The 23,615-nt window shown below is 43.3% G+C and overlaps 1 protein-coding gene across 4 annotated transcripts in view; it reads left to right on the forward strand.

The window, feature by feature from the left end:
- The window catches only part of PUF60 (poly(U) binding splicing factor 60), a 30,287-nt gene that overhangs the window by 5,328 nt on the left and 1,344 nt on the right, over window positions 1-23,615 (forward strand). The window contains exons 2-11 of one of the 4 annotated variants that reach the window (XM_075086091.1): window positions 2,911-3,019; window positions 7,883-7,978; window positions 9,747-9,836; window positions 10,862-10,912; window positions 14,993-15,154; window positions 15,625-15,717; window positions 16,681-16,894; window positions 17,287-17,477; window positions 21,902-22,037; window positions 22,517-22,752. In XM_075086091.1, coding sequence (XP_074942192.1) covers window positions 7,901-7,978; window positions 9,747-9,836; window positions 10,862-10,912; window positions 14,993-15,154; window positions 15,625-15,717; window positions 16,681-16,894; window positions 17,287-17,477; window positions 21,902-22,037; window positions 22,517-22,752 — 1,251 coding nt within the window. In that variant the 5' untranslated portion in view covers window positions 2,911-3,019; window positions 7,883-7,900. The remainder of the gene's footprint in view (window positions 1-2,910; window positions 3,020-7,882; window positions 7,979-9,746; window positions 9,837-10,861; window positions 10,913-14,992; window positions 15,155-15,624; window positions 15,718-16,680; window positions 16,895-17,286; window positions 17,478-21,901; window positions 22,038-22,516; window positions 22,753-23,615) is intronic. The other 3 variants (XM_075086090.1, XM_075086093.1, XM_075086092.1) reach the window with 3 other exon arrangements.

Raw genomic sequence — 23,615 nt, forward strand, 5'->3', positions numbered from 1 at the left:
CAGCATGCTAATTGCATGTGAATTTGGAGGGTTTTTGAAGAACATCAACAATGCACATATGCATTGTTCAGCAGGAAGGCAAGCAGCAGCAGCAAGTGGCTACAACAAAGATGTCTCCTCAGATACTTTTAACTGTAAAAGTTAAACTGACCGGTCTTAATTTTGGCTATAAAGTCATGTGTTACTGGAATTAGTTGTGTATCTGCATTTGAGATCTAAAATTCAACTGTGGTATTTATGGGATAAATTTTCTTAGCCTCGAATAGGTAATTAAGTTCCCGGTGAAGCTTATGAGGACCAGTACAAGTTACTTCAAGGCTGCATGTATTTGTTATTTTCTTTTGACCTGAAGTAGTTCTTAAATCTTTTGCATGTTTGGAATAGTACTACTGTCACAAGCAAGACATGTTTGTAACATGCAGTGGACTGTTTGTGTATGCTGCTTGTGGTGACAGAGAGGGCAACAATACAAAATTCTTACAAAAGTATAGTTCATTACTAATGTCAGTGGCATTTCTCAATAACTTGATTGGTACCTTTTAGTGTTAGAAATGGCATCACCTGTTACAACTGATTAAATTGTTAATGTCTTGCTAAGGAAACTTTTATTTTTAAACCAATCAACTAGCCTGAGACATTTGGTGCCACTGCTTTTGACACCAGTACTGTGAAAGCGGTGTTGTATGTCACGGCTTGAGGTGCTGATAGGTATCCTTGATCTACTCCATTGTAAATGCTCCTTTAGTGCACGGTAGCTGCCTCACCCTCGGTGACGGTACTTCAGAATGATGTGCAGCGCTTCTCATTTTGGTATTTACCTGATTTCTTGGTCTTGTGAAGTTTTTTGCATCACTTCTGTGTTTTTTCCTACTCTTTCCAGACTCTTGACATTCTTTAAAATATATATATCTACGCACACCAAAAATTGATAGTGTGTCTCTATTTGTCCTGCCAGTTCCATTTATAAGGGTAAAAACACTTCAGTGTTATTTCTATGCATTCAGTAATATTATTAGCCCTTTTTGCCATCACATAACATACTCGTGTGATTGCTTGCCTGTCTGTCTTTTTGCATTCTTAAGATCCCAGCTGAGTCAGATAGTTTGCCCTTTCTTGCAGGAGGGATGCATGTTCCCTGGTGATTTCAGTGACAGTAAGTTTTATCAACCAAAGTTAAGTTCACTTAGTTGTTTTGTGCAGTTCTGGAGCACTGATGTAACTGCAGGATTCTCTTTTTAACTGATTTGGGAAGAGATCTGTCTTCTGAATGCGTTTGTATTTTAACAAGCCTAAGGTGAAATTACTGTGAATACTCCTTACTGGGATGGCTAATTTTTAAACAGAGCTGAGAAGTAGTTATGGGTGGAAATTGTGTACGTTGGAAGTGGCTGCCAGCTTGCTCGGCGCTGCGGAGGGCTGGAGCTTTCACTTGCAGGGTGCGCAGGAGAGAGGGGCAGCTGCAGTCAGTCTGACCGAGGAGCTGCTTGCACTACATGTTCAGGCCATCTCCTTGCCCTCACCTCCCAGGGGCTTCTGCCCTTGCTGGACCAGCTGTTTGTGAGGCTTTAACTTAGCTCTATTTAGGAGGTTCTCAGCCTAAAAGTATTAATTGTGGAAACGGTTACTGGATACTGCTTAACAGGCTTTTTGTGTACAGCATCACAGGTAGAGTGGCAATCCTGAGCGTCACTTTAACAATCCATTCCGTCAGCCTCTCTGGACAGGGCAAGGATTTGTCAGTAAGAAGGTGAGAAGATGGTCAGGGAAAGTGGTGATCCCTTTTGGGAGGGACAAATAGGTTTCCTTGTGACTTACTTTCCTGTGAGGATTGCGTGCTTCTCGATTTATTTTAGCACTGTATTGTAGCTTGTAAGGAACAGTAATTTTCTTCGAGAGCTGAAAATTGAGGTGAGGTGATTTCTGGGTTCCATGACAGATAAGTGATAATGCGGAGCACGCTGCATATGAAGGTAATATCTACCAGATTTTTGTATTTCTCAGTGCTCATCCAGCATGGAGAAGTTCTATCAAATGCAGTGACAAGGCATCACGAGGAATTGTTTCAATGGTACATAGATCACCTGTGTGCATGTGTTTAAGACTTTTCATCTTTTCAGTTTTTGGGTTTGCATAGAACTTGGTGCTCTGGAAGAACTACGTTATGTTACCAGACAATATTAGTGAAATTTGTTGTAGAATCTCCTTGTTCATTTAAATAGATGTTACTGGGCAAATATGCAGCCCTGTAAACAGTTGGTCATGAGATGCTAGAAAAATTATATATTTTGAAAGGTTTTAATCCCTGTCCATTCTCTGTAGAACACATCTGGAAAAAACTTGGACTTGCCCCATGCCCTAGATTTTGGCAGCACATTAGTTGCACATGCAGAAGAAATAACTCACTAGCATGGTTGTTCCCATTTGGAAAAAAAAAAAAGTATTCTTTAGGGGGTGGAAAGGAGTAGTTGCTGAAGAAATACATGAATAGTAAAAGGTAATTGTGCACAGAAAGGTTTGCAAAGTTAGAGTTTATAGCTGAATCCATGAAGATTTAGATAATAAATAAGGGCAAAATACTTAACTGTATTTATATAGTGACGGAGGACCTTTTCTGAAAAATAACTATTGTGCAATTAAAAACATTGTCTTTGACCAGGCACTCAGGTGATGCTTCTTCCAGCTTCACTACTGTGTGCCATGTTGTAGCATGAAAATATTCAGATGAATACAGGATCCCAAGCACTGATGCAGGTGGTATTGCAAGGATTAAACTGAGTATACTGGCCAGGTACTTCATCAGTCCTTCTTCCACCTCTGTTTTATTTAATCTTCGTGTTGTTTGCTTGTTATGGTTCCTAAAATAAACAAGATTCTGTGTTTTCTCTTCTCTTGTGTGTGTTTATACTTCAGAGAAATTCTCAGCCATGTAATAAATTTCCAACGAATGTGCCTGAACTCTTGGAGTTCAAACCACCTTAAAGGGCCAAGCAACGCTCAGAAGCAATGCTCATAGCAACAGGTATACAGTTTCTATTTATTTCTCTTTTAAAGGAAGCTCCTATTCTCCTGCTTCTGCTGTCAAGTTCTCTCCCATTTTTCTTGTTCCCTCCTAACTGTTACAGTGCATTTCAATAAGACAGTTTCCAAGGTGGCCAGCATTAGTACAAAGCATGAACTGCTTTTCAGCAGCCACTGTTACATTGCTGCCTAGCAGGCTCAGATTAATTGTGCTGAGCCTTTTCTTGGTAGTGGTGTTACCCTAAGGTGCCAGGAAGGAGAGAAGCAATAGTCTTGGTTCTCTGTGAATTGTGATAGAGTTATGGATTATTTCACACAATCTGTTGCTTTTCAGAGAGACTGGTGTAACAGAGGGTGGTCTTCCTTGAAGAAACTCTCAATGTTAAAGGGTCCACGGTGATAAATTTTTTTGTTACAGCTGTACCATTGACCAGCAAAGGCATATATCTTTGGTTTCTTTCCAGAGGAATGTGTGGTGGCAGAGAGCTTGGAACCGTAGTGCCTGGGTCTGGCTTCTTCGATACTCTTTGTCACTTCTAGATCACTTCATCATCCTTAGTTTTGATTTTACCCTCCATGCTGGACATCGGATGTTATCAACCAGTTTACAGAAGCTATGCCACTTAATGAGCTTAAATGTCTAAATTTCCTTAAATGTGGATACGTAATAGTCTTTATTTTTAAAGAATCATAACAAATTATAATCAATGGAGTAGGTTTTTTTATTGTCGATTGTTAAATTTGACAGCTCTTCCACTACGTTTTTCTTCTCCCAAGTCTATAGCTCCTAAATTGCAATAATTCAATTTCTAAAAACTGAGAGGAAATGGAAATAGCAACAGAAAAAAGTGTGGGCTTTTTAAATTGTCTGCAGGAAACTGAGGAAGTCTCTGGAGTTGACTGTATGATAGCGTATATGCAAGATGTAAAAAATGGGAAGGAGAGCTGGGTGGAAAACATTTTTTCAGCCAATCAGTTAAGAACAAGAGTGGTTTTTTTAAAATTATTTTTAAGATGTTCCACAATCAAAATGAATCTTGGAGATGATGTAGCCCTCCTGTACCAAACAGATCACCATTACTACATCGCTTTGCTGACACTTGTTTTCAACTCGAATGTGGACTATGCAATAGTATCTTTTGATTGGTAGCGTGCACTTGAGTGTCCCAGTTTGCAGCCATTACATGGTTCCAACTGCCTCTGTTCTTATTCACGTGCCAGCTTTCTTTTGTTGCACTTTTATTGTGCTTAGGTCCTTGTGTGTGATTTGGTGTAGCAATGAACTTCGACTGGAAGGGACCAGCGAAGTAACTGCAACTCTAGAACATTGTATTCAGATACTTGTAGAGTATGTTTTTATGTTAGGAGGATTTATTTTGCATCTTCTTTATGTTCATTGATCCTAGAAAATGCTCACAAACCCCTCATGGTGAACTTGAGACTGAGTGCACAAAACCAGATGTCTCAATTATTGCTATAAAATAGAGTAAGAATGATCGAGGACGTAGCTCTCTGAACATCAGCGAACTCATTCTGCAGCTTTCTTTACTTTCATGGTAGGTGAACTCCTACTTCTTGCCCTTAATAGTCTGACTAAAGAACAAAGGAAGCATTGTAGCCTGGTAGGACGCAGCATGCAGGTTGCAGTCGCTGGTAGGCTGAGGCAAGTGGGCTAATCTGGGAGAAACTTTTAAGTTGGTAAAGGATATGCTTAAAAAAAAAATCTTTTGTGCTATTAACCTAGGTTTTTCCCATGGTAATTTTTATACTGAAACCAGTAGTGTTCGCAGACACAAGTCTGTTCAGCCTAATCTGTGTCTGCTACTGAACAGATTAGGGTATTTGTCCATTCTGGTATTTTAAGTGGTTGACATTATGAACATTGAGTTGAGAGAAGAAATTAGTTCTGCTTCTGATGGGTGATACAAACAGAACTTAATGTGAACAACAAAGGCAGCTCCAGATCCTGCTCCTTTGAGCCGAGAAGGCAGTGAGGTTGTGAAGTGGATGGTTCCAACAATGGTACAATTGTGCTGTAGTCACGTTCTCACTTCTTCTGTTGCATTGATTTGGTAGGAAAATAGAGTTCCCCTGTGGTGCAGTGTGTGAATCGGACTGGTCCTGCTCTGCATCCTCACAAGGAATGGACAAGATTCTGTTGGGAAAATGAACAGTTTTACCTCATGAGAAGAAGTTTATAGTCAAATAGTCACTGCCATTTAGGTAAACGAATTGCCTGGGGATCTAAAGATAAAGAATGACTGGGCAATGTGATGGCAAATGTTGCTTTTAATATGTTAGAACAGATAAAATAATGTGTATACGGTGGGGAAAATAAACTGATGGTGTGCCACTGTGACAGGCTGTAAAATAGCCTTTTTTCCCTTGCATGCGCTAATCAGGGTTTATCTGCTTAAAAGGAATCTGACCCCGCTTTATACCCAGTGAGTAAAATAATAAATTTGGTTAATGAGCTGACTAAGCAGCATTAGCATCACACACACACACACCCCCACCCCAACCCTGGATCAGTCAGGGGAAAGGATTTGTAGCAGCCCTGCCTCAAGGGAAAAGTAGGTGCAGGGTCCCTCTGTAACAGTGTGAAGGGATGTCAGCTGGTGAGGTTTATTGTACAGAACACTCTAATGTCACAGTCCTGCATCCAGTGTATGGGCAATGAGAGCAAATGGGCCAGCGGATACAGCTGGGGATTGCATCCTTCATGGTAGGTACTTCATGGCCTTGGTATTGAAGGGCTGTCACATCAAAGCTTCTGTTCTTACAGCTAGAACTTGCCATTACTATAGATAAAGCAGTCACTTAAGAGGCCTTGAGTTTTGGGGCTCTCGTGCTCTGCATTCCACTCCTTTTTGGTGGGAGGACTTGAGGATTGTTACCTTGGGCCTGTGCCTGTACCAAGATGCCTTCTGAGGAGCTGCTGCTTTTCTCCTCTCTGCTGCTGTTTACTTTTTGAACTTGGCAATTTCTGTTACTTCAGTAGTAAGTTTTAAAATCTAAAATATTGCCCTAAATTGAGAATACCTTGTGAATGTGCTTGAGCTTCATTATAATTAGGTAGTGTCTATCTGTTACTGTGAACAGAACTCATGTGGTTTAAATATCTTGACTATTTTGCACTTTTCCTCCCTGTCGCAATCAGAACGTTCTATGTATCGATATATAGGAAAAAAAATATGAGAATACCATAAGTGAAAAACTGAACTGTCAGGGAGCTTGTGATCCTGGAGGAAATGGGTGACTGGTCTGTTGTCTACTGAGTATTATCGCAGTAGACACAGTGCAGGAACTGGGCTGGCATTCTCTTGAGCAGTCTGGTGTACAGTGTGTGGCTCTCCTCCTGGAAACCTGTGTGCACTTTTACCTGAATAGCTCTGCTATCGCCAAGTGTATCTGACAGTTCTGTTTTGTCTTGTTGAGAATTGTTGTGGCAGCTCGTCTCTTTATCAGTGTGTTGTTCCCCTTTGCCTTGTGATAGGATAAAGAGGATGCAATGAAACACGCAGTTTGTGTGCAGCCATGATGCAGGATCTTTTGCTTCTGAAAGACGTGTTTTTCTTTCTGAGGTTTCAGATGTAGCCAAAAACCAGCTTTTTGATGTTCTGCATTTGTCATTATGTTTGTAAGGTCTTGATGTACCTGTAAGATGATTTTTTTTTTTCTGGAGAAGATCAGTGGTCTTCCAGAGACATTCGTGGCCACAGGAAATGTCCAAGTCATTGGTACTGAGTGCCACGAGCAAGTGATTGTTCTGAATGAATGGGAACAAAATCAGCAGGAATACTCGCTGTTCCTTGTGCTGAAATGCCAATTACTTTTATATTATATCTTTTCCAAGTGACAGCTTTGTTCCTATGCTGGGAGAGCTGGTTTTGTTTTGCCATCTCAGTGGGCCTGTTCCTTTTTTCTATACTGTGCTTGTTAGTGTTTGTTTTTTTTAAACTGGTGAACTGAGACATCTGTTAATAGGCTTTCAGTGATGAACCCTATTTTGACTGGAAATAGTGATGGATACCAAAGAATAATGCCCTGAAGATACAAGTTTGTGGATGTTTAACAGAAAGACATAAGCTGCTGAACCACTTTAACAAAAACAAGGTTGATAGATATACCTTACAGAAACATACTGTTACTTAACATGGTAGGAATAATTGACCAGTGTTCCACAGGAATGGACTTCAGTGTAAAACATAGCTTGAGGTAGAGGAGTCGGTAAAATACCTAAAACACAAAGAGGGCTGACATTTGTTACCTACACACATATCTGAAACCATGAAAAGTCAGTTCAGTGGCCCAGAAGCTGCTTTCTAGACAGATTCTGATGCTGGGTTTGGGAATCTGCACGGGCAGGCAGTGTGCATCGTATACTAAGTATGAGACTAGTCCTTCTTTGTTACTTTGCACCCGGAACAGCATGTGAGATTTGGAAAAGTTTCAGAGATTTTAAAAAGAGAATTTGAGAAACCAAGGTTGACAAACCAGTATAGGAAGAAGTGGAAGGAGGAAATGGATGGGTACATCTGACGGAGTTTATCTGTTGAGAGGTAGGATGGAGATGATGTGAGTGAAGACTGGGGATTATTTCATTTTCTTTTAACTGAAAATCTGGTGTTTAGGGAACTCTTCAAGTATCCAACATGTTCATCAGTTTGTGTAAGTGATGGGATAGCTTTCCCATAGGGAGTGGCTAAAATATTAACAGGTTTTCATTAGTTACTAAGAGGTCTGGGAAGACTTTTTAGCCAACTATGACATTCTGACATTAAATGCTTTGGGTTTCTGGGAATGCAGAAATTCGTCACTTTTATGAGAACAGTTTTTTCATGAGTATTTTCTATTTTCTTAGGGTACAGAGTCCATTAAGATGGAAAATGGGCAAAGCACGGCAGCTAAGCTGGGGCTTCCTCCGCTCACACCAGAACAGCAGGAAGCTCTCCAGAAAGTGAGTAAACTTGATGTGAATTTGCTTTGTAGCACACTTGTTTGGTTGGTTTTTTGTTTCTTGGGTGTTTTTTGTTTTTGTTTGGGTTGTTTTTTTTAACGAGCATCTGTTACTGATGTTATAAAAGGGAACTCGCCTACCAGGAGTATGTATGGGGTAATGGCCATGCTTTGTGTGGACTCACACTTTCAAATTTGTGCCCAAGAATTATTTGTTTTGGTTTAGAGTTTATAGATGGTTTTTGGGGAGCATGATGTGGAATTTGCTGTTGGGGTGGGGAGAGTGTTTTTAATAAAGAAAAAAAATCAAAATCATAAGCACATACAATCTTAAGATCATGTTGGAATTCTAAGACAATATGCAACTGCCACAAAGTTACTGCGAGGAGCAGCCTGTACTCTACAAGGGATAGGTTTCTAATATGCTCCAGCTGGTCTTCTATTCTATCCACACGAGAACATGTTATGAAATATCTCTATTTTTCCCCTATGCTCTTTCCCATCTTCTTGTAAAGAGACCCAGTAGGGAGTATTTTCAACGCATTTGAGCCAACCTCTTTCAATCTAGCTAAAATTTCAGTCCAGCTCTGATTTCTGGTTGTTGGTCCTGTTTTATACAGCTGGTGGGGAAGTTATTGCTGACTTCTTGCCCACTTTCCTAATGGGAGTGAGTGATGCCTGGCTTACTGAGAGGAGAGCAGAGTTAAGAGGGGAAAGAAAATAAATCCAGGGAATGTGGGAGCTGTGGGCTAGGTGTCTTCTGTACTCGCGTGAGGCAAGTATAGTATTGTTCTAGGTAGGCTTCGTGTGAATGTTCCCGTAATGTTGAAGTTGCTTGTATGTGTGTTGTTTGGCTCACAGTGTGAAACGGCCTCGTTTCCTCTGGCTTCTCCATAGCTGACAGATGTAAATCCCCTTGTCCGTTTCCAGGTTTCCGAAGCACACGTCTCAAAACCACGGTTTAGAGCCTACTGTTCCCTGGCACCTCCCAAACACGTACAGCCATGGAAAGCAGGTGCCTGAGGGGTTGGCTGAAAGTGTTTGTACCGTCCCCTGGCAATAGGCACATATGTGGGTATTAGGTTTCCCTTGACAAAGAGCCTCCATGTCAACACCACTGGGTGTAAAGCTCAGGCTTTGTCAAATTTGTAGAAGACTGAAAGAAAAAGACAAATCAGTCTTGTGTCTGCAGGCTAGGAACCAGAGAAGGAGAGCTGGAGCATTTTAGGGAGCAAAAGCAGTGGGTTCTCCAAACTAGAACAGGCCAGATGTGGTAAAAAAAGAGAGGGGGAGTGCCCAGTCAAGAGACTGGACATGGGGATTTGGAGCCCCCTTCCCTTTTGTAGAACCTCTTTGTCCAGATGTTCTCTGAGTGGAAAGGACTTGAAGGAGGCTATCTGTCCTGCCCTCATGCCAGCAGGTAAGGTGCTATGGTGGGATCTAAGGGGCAGAGGGCGGAAGAGGGGAAATGCTAAGTGTGTAGTGCATGCCGCTTTCCTAACATTGTGCCTGCTGCAGATTGAGTCCATCCAATCCTCTGCTCAAGCATTATGCTGCATTTTAGGGCTCTCATCTCCGAGATGCAGACCAAGATGTTAGTAAGCTGTTGGCCACTGGCTAATGTACAGTGCCTTAGTGCTTAGGGCTGGAGTGCCAAAAAGTTCTATCGGCAGCCAGTTGTGTGGTTCTGGGGAACTGTGGTGTAAAGTCAAACATCGCTCCCTACTCTGGTGTTGTCCCGTGACTACAGAGTCTGTGTTTCTTTCTAGGCAAAGAAGTATGCGATGGAGCAGAGTATCAAGAGCGTGCTGGTGAAGCAAACCATCGCACACCAGCAACAGCAGCTCACCAACCTTCAGGTGAGAGACCCTCTGAGATGCTCCTTCTGTGTCTTACTCTCCCCAACAAGGTGGAGTTCTTTTTGCACTTAGAACCAGAGCACAGCCCTGAGGCCTGCCCAGAGCCATGTACATGCACTTGTGTTTCCACAGTGAAACTGAAGTATACTGTCTTCAGCCCACTAAAGAAACTCCCTTTACTCACCTGTACAAATTGTCCCCAGATTTCACTCTTTCAAAGGGTGAATTTTTACGAGTTTCTCTCCTGTTGGATGGGCAAATGCATCTTGAAATGCCAGAAGCCAAAGAACTTGCTGTGGGTTTCACTTCAAGTTAGATTTAAGTTGGTGTCTAGGGTTACTGGGAATAGTATCCTTTCACCATCACGTCTGCTTGAGGGAGGGTGCCTGTCTCTCCTGTGTTATTGACAGTGCTTCTCTGTTACCCTCCCCTTCACCCAGGTGCACTCTCAGTGTCAGAGAAGTTCGCTGGCTGTTCCTGCTAATGCTGGAATGCCTATGTACTGGGAGAACCCTTAACTGGTGTTTAAATCTCCCTTCCTTCACAGGTTTCTTGAACACATCTCACTGCCTACTACTCAAAGTTAGGTAGCCCAAAATAATGACTTTGGGATGTTGGATTTCTTTAATGAAGAATTACTGTTGATGTGCTTGCCACATTAGGCAGCTCTGGCCTTTCAGGGCTGTGCCTGTTTCTGAGTGTCTGATCTAGTTGAGGGGCTCCTTTTTAAATGCTGGGGGTGAATCAACGACAGTGGTTGCAGAGGTTACTATTGCCTTGAGTCCCCCCTGGGAGAAGACCCTGCTTCCTGAGGCAGTGGCAGCAGCACAACTCCACCCTGACCTGGTGGGACTGGAATCTGCAGGGTCCCAGCGCTGGACAGTCCTTGGGACCAGGCAGTGAGGGGCAAGGAAGGAGAGGCCTCTCTCACAGGTTCCCTGTGCCGCCGCTCTGCTTGAGTTTTTACAAACAGCCGTAGTATGCTCAGCTCCAACAGACTGAACTCTGTCTTTACTGTCTTTCAGATGGCAGCAGTGACAATGGGCTTTGGAGATCCTCTCTCACCTTTACAATCGGTCAATAGACATATTCACTTCTTCTTGGGCACTTTGTCTTAGTCAGGGCCTAGAGTGGGGAAGTATGTAGTGGTAATACAATGCTCTTAATTCAACCCAGCACAACCCTCCCACATACCCACCTGTTATGGACAAGCACAACAAGCAGAGGCAAAGTGTAAACTCCCCAGAGGAAGATCCTAGGCTGGGTGCAATCTGCTGTGACACTGGCAGTCGGGGTGTCCTGGAGTCAGTTGGCAAAGAAAGCTTTAGATTTCGAACAGTTCTGAACACACCTGTGAAATTGTGGGAGCTGCATTTCTAGGGATGCTACAGTTCTGAGGTCCTGACCTAAAACTAACTGCCAAGGTAACTCACAAATGGGCAATTTCTTACGAAGCAAAGTCACAGCACCGGAGACCTGGCAGCTAAGGTGCTGGGGAGGACTGGGGCACCATAGGTTTGCAGAACATATTGTAGCCCAGATGTAAGACTGCTCTTACTGTGCGTGTTTCCAGACTAGGTGAATATGGCATGTTTCAAGTAAAGTAAAAGCAGGATGGAAGTAACAGAACTGAAGGACTATTCAGAGAACCTGTGCAGTCCTCTAGTGCTGGAATTTCTAATCAGATGCCGCAAAGAGCTTAATTACCCGGGTTTATCCATCCCCTCCTTTTTCCTAGAGATGTTGGACAACGGCCACTGCAGAAAGTGTCCTATAAGCTCCAGTCTGCATGCAAATGTTCATGTACATTCATTTGTAAATCTGTAAATATATTTCCATCATGCTGGAATATAATATTTCTGCTTCATGTAAAATGCAACTGGAGGTTTGTACTCCAAAATGAAAGATGCATTAAAAGTAAAATCACCTGTTTCCCCTCTGTTAACACTGCCACAGTAGGTAGTGTGTCAGCAGGGGAGCTGAAATAAATTTTATGGGGGTGTGTAAGTTTGGAATGGAGTAGAAGCATACATTTTGATGTGAATTTGGCATAGCTGGTTTCTGAACCCTCATGCCCATCCAATTAATGCAGATGCAGGCTTGATAGCGTAACTCCATCAATTGTGCTTAAATTTTTTTTGGCTTGTTACTCACAGCTGGGCAACAGCTGAAAAGTGTGTACTGATAATGCAACAGGAAATGTTTAATTTCTCATTAGCCTCAAGGGCATAGTCAGTACTGTAAATCCTTTTCCTAAGACATTCCTCCGTCTCTAGGGAGTGAGAGACTACTGCTGATGGGACAGAACCTAGAAGCAGGAGCTTGCTCTGAATCATTCGGCTGTAGTGCAGTTCAGTGTAGTTAGGAGACCCTGTCCTCGGCAAATGCTTTATCCCAAAGCCCATCAGGAATGTAGAAAACGCACACAGACCTCTGTCCAACACTTTTTCCTGATGACAAGATTCATCAAGTCTTACATGAAGGAAGTGCAGCCTGAACTTCCTATTGCGGTATCTTAGTGCCTGAAATTAAAGCTTCCTGTCTACTTAATCCTCCAAGTATTACAACTCAAAATTTCCACATCACTCAGCAAGATGAGCACAATTTCCTGGCGTTGTTGTATTAAAATTGAAGCTAGTGATTGTTTTTGAATAATCTGCTTTGTTTAAAGAAGTACTCCAAGACGGTGTTTTGGCCTGTCCTTAAAATAACCTTCATAAGCACTTAACGGCAACATTATATGGATAAAACTCTTAGCTGCTGCCTTATGAAGGTTGCAGATACTTCAAGCTCCACTTGATAGGTGGAGAAAGAGGGCCAGTGGCCAGCAAAATCTTACTGTAGCTAGCGAAAACAATGAGATTTCTAGTCATGAGTTTCTGATGCTGTCATGTGCTTAGTTCACAGGTGTACGTTGCATCATTCCCTAACTTGATGCTGCTGATTCCTGTTAGTGATCCACATATGCCTGTAGGCATCATGGTCCACCTTAGTCCTGCCTTTTGTAGGTCCAAATTTCTAATACGTTTCTGATGTAACAGAGTCCTCCTAACTCTGCCCCACCTGTTTTGTTAGGATCTCTGCAGCAGGGTAAGATGCGGATTTCCTCCTGTAAAGGTTGCTGCCATGGGAGAGGACAAATGCCATTTTTTGTGCACCCATTGCATTGATAACTGAAAAGAAGGGAATGTCCTCTATGTATATATGGACCCTGCAGAAGGTGGAAAAAATCCCTCTGCCTGGTGCAAGGCTGCAGTGTCTTGTCAAGAAGCACTCCTAGTAAAACACTAAATTTTTATCACAGCCTGTGGCACTATGGGTGAGGCACTTCACTCAGGCACTTGGGCTTAGAATGGTGATGGCTCTGAACCCATAAATGGACACACTGCACAGACTGAGGGGCTACTGATCACTGGCTTTCCTGCACCAAATCTGGGAATGTGTTGGAGAACCTGGGAGACAACACGTCAGCTGTCCTGCGCGTACACGTGCCATAGTCCTCCTAGTCACAGCATTGCAGAGTAAATTGAAAAACAGCTTACTTTTAACTGTGTGAAACACTTAAACCCAGTCAAGAGGCAAGCTTAATATCACTTCAGGAGCAGCAGTATGGGGTGAGAACCATTCCTGTTTATAGTATCCCTGCTGTATTTAATAACAGGAGTTGAACCTTTACAGTTTGTTTCCTCCTATGGTCAATGTCACTCACATATGGGTACTCTGAGGGAGAAGGATTTCTTCAGGTACAGTTTGTGTCCATGCTTCTGTGACGGTCACAGATAAAATGCTGCCCCTTCTATTTTGCCATTTGAGTTGCAGCATCCCCAAACACGTCAGAGTTCATTGTGCTCAACGCTTGTTACAGTATTCTGAAAGTAGGCCTCTCGTAAAGGCCTTCATTAAAGACAGTCTTAAACAGTGGTGGTGGGGAAGAGGTGGTTGTTCAGAGCTCCCTGCTTTGGTGCCAAGCACTGTGGTGCTGGGAGGGAGAGAGGCATCAAGCTTAATGCTGCGTTTGCCTACTCTGCAACAGTCCGTAGCCCTTACTGCTTTACATTTGTTCCATCTGTTCCACGCAGAACAGGAATGAAGCCCTGCGCATATCTCCAACGCACTGTAATTCAGTCTTGCTGATCATAGGGAGCTGCTTCTACAGAGACCTGATTTCTGCCTTGGTCCCAAGACGTGCTGCTAGGATATGCTGGCCAAACCTGTGATTTCTTTTTTTTTTTGTAGGCAGCATCTTCCTTGAATAATGTTAATTAGTAGTAGCAATTCTAGAATTGCAATAAGGGTGAAAATTTAAAGATACTGATTTTTTGGATACGTGCTGTAAGAAATTTCTGGATTTGTCTTGCAAACAGGTTTTCAGGCATACTTAGGAGAAAATAGCACAGAGACCTTCTATGCACCGAAACTGATAAGGGCGGAGTCTTTGGGGGCTGCACCACTATCTGAGCCAGTAACAACAGGCAGTGATAAGTACTAGCACCACACACTTAACTAAGAAGTTTCATTTAACCGTTTAATTTCTTTTGCTTTGCTTTTGAACTGTGCGGTGGAAGTGGTGCCTAGTACTGGATCTCGTACTGCCTGGGATGGGGGGGAGGAGGTGGTGTGTGATGCTTGAGGGAGTGGGGAGGAGGTACCCAATTCCAGATCCTTTGCTGCCTGGGAGGATGGGGTGGGGGGAGGGAGTGACTAGGTGGTGCCCAATATTGGATCTCTTGCTGTCCCTTGCGGGAGGGAAGGGAGGGGATTGCTAGTAGTGTTTAGAATTGAGACCGTTGCTGCCTGGAGGGGAAGCTGTCCTAGAATGAAGTTATTTCCTCCTCCTGCAAGTGTTGCTGGAGATGTGATCAGGCTGGGGAGGGTTAGACCTTATCAGTGGGGTTGAAGTTAAGGCTCCTGAGGTGGCAGACCCATCAAAGATTTGACTGCCCCTGGGAGTGAGCTGTACTAATCCGCTCCAGCAGTCTGTGCATTGAGCAGGAAAATACTTCTTTATTACTACGTGTGCCAGGCTGTGCTGCAGCCCAGTGAGGAGCTACCTGCTGTTGGGTCATAGCTCCTGGGAGGGAAGGAGGAAGGGAAAGAGGTCCTGACATCCATGACCACCCCCTGATCTAACCAGCCAGTTCTTCTTTCCAATACAGATGGCAGCTCAGAGGCAGCGCGCCCTGGCCATCATGTGTCGTGTGTATGTGGGCTCCATATACTACGAACTGGGAGAAGATACCATTCGCCAGGCCTTTGCTCCATTTGGACCTATAAAAAGCATTGATATGTCCTGGGACTCCGTTACGATGAAACACAAGGTTGGTGAACAGGCCTTGAGCGATGTGTTTTTCTTCTATCCAAGGCCTTCCTGAACATTTCCAGGAGAGGAAGGAGACTTTATCCTTGTAGAGAGCAGGATGCTTTTAGCACTTTAACTTCAAACATTTGTAGCTGCCTGTTCTGCTTAGCTTTGTGGGATTCTATAGTGGGAACCAGATGTGCGTGGGGGTGGTTTGCACAAAAGATGTGAAGCAACTAGCAGTCCTGTATGCGGCGGCCTTTTGCTATTAGGTCTCCAAGCATGCGAAGCTCTGGAAGCAGGTAGTTGTGTGTCAGTGCTTCTGCATGCAATTTTCTGCTTTAATAAAAAGCTTCTTTAAGGAAACATCTTCTCAGGCCACGGTAGTAGGAATCTGCTACATGGGAAGTCTTGGCTGCATTAGCTTGGCACTAGCTTTGAGACAAGATATGGCTAGTATGATTGAACAAGTGTATCCTTCTGTCCTAGGGTTTTGCTTTTGTGGAATATGAGGTACCTGAAGCCGCTCAGCTGGCCTTAGAGCAGATGAATTCTGTCATGCTGGGGGGAAGAAATATAAAGGTGAGTAGCAGGCGTGCTCTGAAAGTTATTAGTTCTCTTTACTGAGTATAATGGGTTTATGCCTAGAAATGCTTCACACAGCACTGAAATGTGAAAGATAACCTAAAGTCTGTTCCCTAACAGACCTTGATATTCAGCCCATTGAGTACACAGTGGCTCTGGGTCCCTTTCTCCCTGAGGAGAACCCCCCAGCATGCTAATAAAACCTAGAAACTTGTTCTGGTAAGCTAGCTCGTTTTTTTTTCCACCCACACATAAAATGGATGTCTTTTGAGGGCAAAGCAAAGGCGATTCTTCATATTTTAATGCTGCCTTCTTATGTTGTATGTGTGTGGATGGTAGATAAGTAGCATTGGACTCTGTGCCTCTCAGCGCGTGTGGGTGACTTCAAGTAGAGGTCCACCCTTGCCATACAGCAAGGAGGCACTCAGCCTAAACAGAAGGGAAGAAAGGTTTGTAGCTGTGTGTTTTCAAGCAGGAAGAGGGGATCTTGCAAAGGTGAAACTTTGGGGATTGAAACTGGGGGCAAACTAGCATTTTCTACAAAGTATTTCATACCTTGCATTTATATCTCTGATACACTGCGCATCTGCAGCCTCTGATTTCTAAGGGAGTTTTAGGAGCCTTTGAATGAAGGATATAGAAGCTTTGTGTTCTGCTTTCAGAATTGTTTTCAGTTCCTGGAAGATGGTCTTTGGCAGCTCAGAGAATATAAATGGGGGAAATATGGTGGAGGAGAGACCAGAGTCTGTCCAAGATCTCAGTACTTCTAGAATCCACTGTAGTGCAGGTTGTATCCCAGATCTGAGTCAGCTGTTGCCCTTTGCTAATTATGGCCTTATGAAGCATCATTTGGTTTGAAATGCTAGTCAGGTGGCTGAGTGCTTGTCTGCTGTAACTCTTGGTTAGTCATGCTGCTGCTTTTCAGAATGCTTAATGGACTGTTTGCTGTGTTCTCTGCAGGTTGGGAGACCTAGTAATATAGGTCAGGCGCAACCAATTATAGACCAGCTAGCAGAAGAGGCACGGGCTTTCAACCGCATCTATGTGGCATCTGTTCATCAGGACCTTTCAGATGATGACATCAAGAGTGTGTTTGAGGCCTTTGGGAAGATAAAATCCTGTACACTAGCCAGGGATCCCACGACAGGAAAACACAAAGGCTATGGTTTCATTGGTAAAATGGCTGTCTGGCATTTGATGTGGGGTAGGGAGAGTGGTCGGGAGCATCCTCATCTCTCGTTTTTTACTCTAGTGGAAGGATTGCATTAAGCAATGGGATATAAATAAATTTGGAGCAGATCTGTGCCTGAACTTAGAAATATAATTAATAGCCCGATATTTTTACTCACTGGTATGTAGGTTGAGAGATGCTCACTATGCTGGCTGTTCTCAACAATGCTTATGTGATCAGAGGGATGAGATGAGTGAGCTAAGCTCTGGGGGTCTTCTCACTGGAACTCGAAGCAGTCGTTTTTTGCAAATACAAATGACAATTGAGTGATGAGAGAGTGGCTGAGTTTAGAAGTAAAAAGGATAATTTTAAAATATTCTTGTTTCTCACTGCAGAATATGAGAAAGCACAGTCTTCTCAAGATGCTGTTTCCTCTATGAACCTCTTTGACCTTGGGGGTCAGTATCTCCGAGTTGGTAAAGCTGTGACGCCTCCAATGCCTCTGCTGACACCTGCTACGCCAGGAGGCCTCCCTCCAGCAGCAGCTGTTGCTGCAGCAGCTGCTACAGCAAAGATCACAGCACAGGTAAGATATAGGCTGGTGTGACTCAACTAAGTGGATGATTGTTGTGACCCTGCTAGAAACAGGCATGCAAACTCTTCCAGTCAGCTGTATTCACTAGTCTGAATGAAAGCCCTTCGCCTAGATCATACTCTGTTCCCAGGACTTCACATGTAGAAGCCTGCCCCTGACACTTGTGATGATCTGATACACCAGCATTTTGGAGTGGAGTCTGTCACAGCTGATCAGAACTAACTTTAAAGAAGTGGTGCGGGAAGGTTGGAGGGGATTCCTTGTCTGGATAGGCAATCCAATGATTAGGGAAATGGTTATAGCAGAGGCTGAAAGAATGCATGGAAATACATGAAAGGGGGCAGGCCAGTGAGGGCAGTAATAGTCGCATGAGTGACACTGTTGTTGAAAGGACTGCCTATGTAGTAAGGTGGAAGACAACTGTAATGGCTTTAGGCTGTTGAGAAACAAGGAAATGCAGTGATGGAGCAGAACTGGATATTGATGTAGTAGTAGTTCTCAAATTTAGTTTGCTTGAAGTAACAAAAGCTCCTGGCTTATGACCAAAAGGCACTTACGGAGGAGAATTGCCTTTCAAAGCAAACCCCCGTATCTGTGCCCATCGTTCTTGCCTTGGGCAGCAGAATCTCCCCGTGATGCCACAGCCCATGAAAGAAACAAGTTCTAGCACTGTTGGGTTCTTGGATTCTCTAAAGCAAAAAAGTTGCTGAGGTGTGCAGCCTGTATGTGCTGCTAGTCAGCTGACTGTACTTAATTTTGTAAACAGTTCTTTTTTAAAAAAATATTTCTCTGGATCACAAGGGTGAAGGTAGAAGTGGGAGGAGCTGCCTCTAATGTGAAACTCTCAGGCAGTTTGCATGTCCTCAGGAAAAAGTCCACAAGTCTGGGAACTTCTGCAGTCAACTAAGGAAGGAAGTTGAGGCATGGCTAGAAGAATTGTTTGGATCAAAATCACTTTGGGAAAGAACCAGTAACACTTAAGTGAAATGACAGAGATCTGTTACAGACACAGATAAAGCTTACTGTTTCTTTCTGCAAAATACTGCAGAATTTGTTACTGTGAGGAAGACTTAAAATTGTATATGTGGATAAAAGGTTCTGAAAGACCTCAGAGATACTTGGAAGTCTTGTTGCCTTTACTTAGACATGGTACAGATCTAGGTAACCTGTCTGATTTGCCATGTGGGTATTTGTAGTTGTCTGGGAAAAAGAGTAAGAACAGTTACAGAAAGCAATGTCTCTTTCTTACGCTCCTAGCATAGCTCCTGTATGGAACAGATTATTTTAAATAAGTACATACGCAGTCATGGTCTGTAAGGGCTTTAATTTCACTTTTTTTTTTTTAAACACAAGCTAATCAGTAAGCTCAGTGGAGCTAAACAAATCATGGACACGAGAGAGAAACTGAAGTCAGAGATACAACTTTGGATCTGCAACTTAAGTCTGGAATTAGCATGCCAGCCAAGGAAGGACGAAGTGTCTCTGCACTTAAATGAAACTGTGAAGAGAGAGACGTGTTGAGTAGCAAAGATAGTTAATGTCTTGACAATGACAGTAAAAAAAAGTCAGTCTTGCAAGACAAATTAAGGAATTAAAGCTATTAGGAAACATTTCTTTAGCCATTTAAGTAAAAAGTGGGGGCAGCTAATGACCAGTCTAGTAAAAAATTATGATGGTCTTTACAGCACTCAATGCTTACATAAGTGTTTTTCCTCTGTAATTAGCCAGTCTGCCTTATGCTTCTGATATATGGGATTGCTGCATCCTAGGTGGGTGTAAAGCTCAGAGTTTGTCATGCGCAGATCTACACTTAATAGTTTTGAGGCTGGTTTTTTATAGTAAGTGTTGTGTCAGGGCTATTGGCATATGGCTGATGAATAGCAAACATGATACTTGCATTTGAGGCAGCATGGAAAACTGGTATCTGCAGACTTTGTTCTCACCCCAGTGGTAGGGAAAGATTGAAAACAAGCTTTAAAGGAAAGACAAAGTTTTTGAAGCAGATATGCAAAATGTTTGGGTGTTCCAGGGAAATTCCCCTGCAAGATGAACATAACTTTATTTGGTAAGACTACTGTTACATTTCATTAGGAAAAAAATTAAAGCATATCCTTTCAACAGTTCAGGAGTTGGTGGAGACCCCTGTGAGAAGCTGCTAGATGAGACCAATGCTATTGTGATGAATTTTGAGATGTGTAGGCAAGTGAGAAGAAGAGATGGAAATGAATTGTGCTGGAAATGGATGACCTTTCACTCTACCGGTGAAATTACTTACAGATAGGTCGTGCTTCATCTCCAATAAAAATGTTAGTGGCCTTATTCTATGCATTAGGAGAAGAGTACTAATGGAATTAGTTGGCAATACAGATGAGATGCATTGTTAACGTAGAGGAGAATTGGGATGTTGCAGCAGATTGGAGTAAGAAATATATGCAGCATTTAGAGTAGAGCACAAGGTACTTCATTTAGGGAACAAAACCTTAGAATTTTTTGCTCCACAGTGTCAGGGCTTATAGGAGCCCCATGAAAACAAGGAATAGGAAGATTTGGAAGCTCTAAGTCATGAGTATAGTAGCCTGGAAAACAACAAAAACAAACAAGGGGTCGTAGAGTATGTTTTAGGCAAGTTATTGAGGGAGGTTGCCCTCCCCCTCTACTCTGCCCTAGTGAGGCCGCATCTGGGGTGCTGCGTCCAGTTCTGGGCCCCCCAGTTCAAGAAGGGCAGGGAACTGCTGGAGCAAGGCCAGCGCAGAGCTGCCAAGGTGATCAGGGGCTGGAGCATCTCCTTTATGAGGAAAGGCTGAGAGACCTGGGTTTGTTCAGCCTGGAGAAGAGAAGGCTGAGGGGGGATCTCATCAATGCTTATAAATATCTGAAGGGTGGGTGTCAGGAAGATGGGGCCGGACTCTTGACAAGTCTTTGACAAGTGGTGCCCAACGCCAGGCCAAGGGGCAACGGGCACAAGCTGGAACACGGGAAGTTTCACTTAAATATGATAAACTCCTGTCCTGTGCGGGTGCCGGAGCAGTGGCACAGGCTGCCCGGAGAGGCTGTGGGGTCCCTTCCCTGGAGACATTCACACCCCGCCTGGACGCGGCCCTGTGCCTCTGCTCTGGGTGTGCCTGCTCAAGCAGGGGGTGGGACGAGGTGATCTCCAGAGGGCCCTTCCAACCCCTGCCATTCTCTGATTCTGTGAAGCGTTCTATGATTTAACTAGGTGTTCATCTCCAATGTTGTTTGAACATCTAGGTCATCTAGAGTCAGGATGTTTATTTAGATTATAGAAGGTATAGAGAAATACTGCAGTTATTGAGAGGACTGGAAAACCTGATATGCAGGAAAGACCTAGAAAAGTTTGGCTTGATATGACTGTACAAAAATGCTGAAAGGTGCATTATATTTTTGCTCAGGTACAGTCTGTATAGAGGCAAAGAGGTAAAAGGATGGGAGAAGAGGTGCAGGCAACACAGAGAAAAGGAAGTGGTTATAAAATGTTTTGATTATCAAGGCTGGAGGTTTGAAGAAAATTTCCAGTCATTGAAAGTAGTGAAGTTCAGTAGGGTCTTACCACTAAAAACGGTGCTGGCAAAAGTTAGTTATATGATTGTCTCATTAACAAATTTACTAGTGTGGTAATTGTCTGCAGCTGCTATGATCACAAAGACCAGTTTTGGTGCTGTGTTGCTGTCTGTGCCTAAAGGATGAAGACTAGAGAGAAGATTTTTTTGGTTTAAACTGATCTAAAAGTGTGCAGCTTTTGAAAATAGCAGTATTGTGTGCTCCCTTGCCCTGTTCCTTGTGCTTGCAGTAGTGTTTTTGACTACAGCGTTCCTTGAATCAGACAAGGATTAACCTTCCACCAGATCACTTGGGAAAAACTTAAGCTGTAAGAGTTCCCTCGCCTGGCTTGTCACATGGCCTCAGAGCCCTGGTGCTGTCATTAGAGGGAGCAGGATGGGAGCTCTCATCAATCTTTAAATGGATCACATTCCTTAGCATCAGTAAAAAGCTTTATTTGTGTAGAAGGTGGAAACAAGTAGAGATTCCTCTTGCTCTGGCATTGCCTGAATCTTTCAAACCATGTATTGAATTCCTTAGTGTCTTTCATTCAGTAACCAATGTGGCAGCTTGAGAGGATGGGTGACATTGAGTTGCAAGAGAACATTTTTCTTCCAAGGCATGGTGTCTCGTGGTTTATACATTTCACTGGTGGGCTGGGCAGCCTACTTGTTTTTTCTTTCACAGTAGCACTGGAGAGCTATCATCCTCAGAACCTATATATCTGATATTTCTTAGGTACGAAAAAAGCCCGAGCCACAGCTGAATGCACCCATAGTATGACTTCTCGATGCAGAATTAACGCTTGGGGTTTTTTTGGTTGTTTTTGTTTGGTGTTTGTTTTTTCTGTCTTGTAGGAAGCAGTGGCAGGAGCTGCGGTTCTTGGCACTTTGGCAACCCCTGGGCTAGTGTCTCCAGCACTGACTCTGGCCCAGCCATTAGGGGCATTGCCACAGGCTGTAATGGCAGCACAAGCACCAGGAGTCATTACAGGTGTGTTTACTCTTCATTTTGTCACTTGTGTACCTGTTACAAAGCATGGTTCTCTATGGCTAGGGTCACGACTAAGGAGAATTTGAAGTTAAAATCCTCCTTCCTGCCCTGCTTTGTCAAGATCTTTTTTTTTTTTTTATTTGTGCAGCATAGCAGGAATTTATTTTGTTGTATAATGGATACCACAGGGACATGAAATTCACGAGAGGAACACGTGGTGCTCTGAGTGAAAATCTGGATAATTGTTACTCCATGCAGAATCCTGCACTCTGTCTCCCTCTGGGCATCTCTGATGCATGTTTTGAGTGCTCATGTCCTGTGCGCTGACTGAGCTGCTGCTTATGTCATCTTGGTCGTTGCTGGTGCGGAGCAAATAAAACCATCCAGATTGTGATCCTCTTTATCACTGGCTGGCGTGTACCCAAATGTTGCAGAACATCAGTTCTTTTCTTTATGCTACAGATTTTGTACTCTTACAGGTGTAACCCCTGCCCGACCTCCCATTCCTGTCACTATTCCGCAAGTGGGAGTTGTGAATCCTATCCTGGCTAGTCCCCCAGCGTTGGGCCTGATGGAGGTCAAAAAGGAGAAGGAAGAAGAGGAGGTATTCCAGGAGTCGGAGAGGCCAGAGATGCTGAGTGAACAGGAACACATGAGCATATCTGGCAGCAGTGCCCGTCATATGGTGATGCAGAAATTGCTTCGTAAACAGGAGGTGAGTGCAGTGTTACTGCCCTGAGCTGGTTCCAGCTGTCAGCAAACGAGACTGCGAGGTTTAGATCTGTCTTAACGTGGTATAGCTATGCAGTTTTGTATGCAGTACAGAATTCCTGCAGCTCATGTTATAGGTACTCCAGAGCTCATGTGGGACTACAAAGGCTACCTGCTGTGTGCTGCTTGTGATGGTTCTTATTCTGCCTTTAGCATCTTCTCAGAGTTTCTCTGAGGGTTCAGACCAGTCCCCAGAAGAGGCTTGGCTCGGAGGTGTGTCTGATTAAACTGTGTGTTTACTTAGCATCATTAAAGCAAACCATGATGGCCTTTTGGCTTATAATTAAAGAAGTGAGACTGGCACCTGGTGAGGGGCAATCTATTCCAAGCTGTTGAGCCCACCTTTTCCCCACAACGTTTTACTGTAGGATGAAACTGAGGTGTTTATAAAACAAAACTTCACAGAAGTTACAATGAGAAAAGGACAGGAATGAATGATAGAAAAAGTCAGAACATTAAACAGAACAGTAGATTCATGGATTGGCGGTGGATGGGTGGGTATTGCAAGGGACTGTATTGATTATCTCATCAGGCTTCTTGTTTGGGCATGACAAGACATCTGTTCCTGCGCATGATTGAGTTTCCTATCTGACATGCAGTTTTCCTGAGCTTTGATACTGAATAGACAATGTTTCTTCTCTATTTACTAAATAGGGATAATGCTGACATGCATTTCATAAGGGAGGACACAAATGAGTTAGGTAGTGAGTGTTCTCATTTATTTTCAAAGGTACATAATTTTAAATACATCTTTGAGCTTCTGACTTATCAGCCAGTTTTCCTCTGTCAAAAGTACCTTTCCCAAAG

This window comes from Phalacrocorax aristotelis, chromosome 2 (genome assembly GCF_949628215.1).
Source record: "Phalacrocorax aristotelis chromosome 2, bGulAri2.1, whole genome shotgun sequence".
Lineage (NCBI taxonomy): Eukaryota > Metazoa > Chordata > Aves > Suliformes > Phalacrocoracidae > Phalacrocorax > Phalacrocorax aristotelis.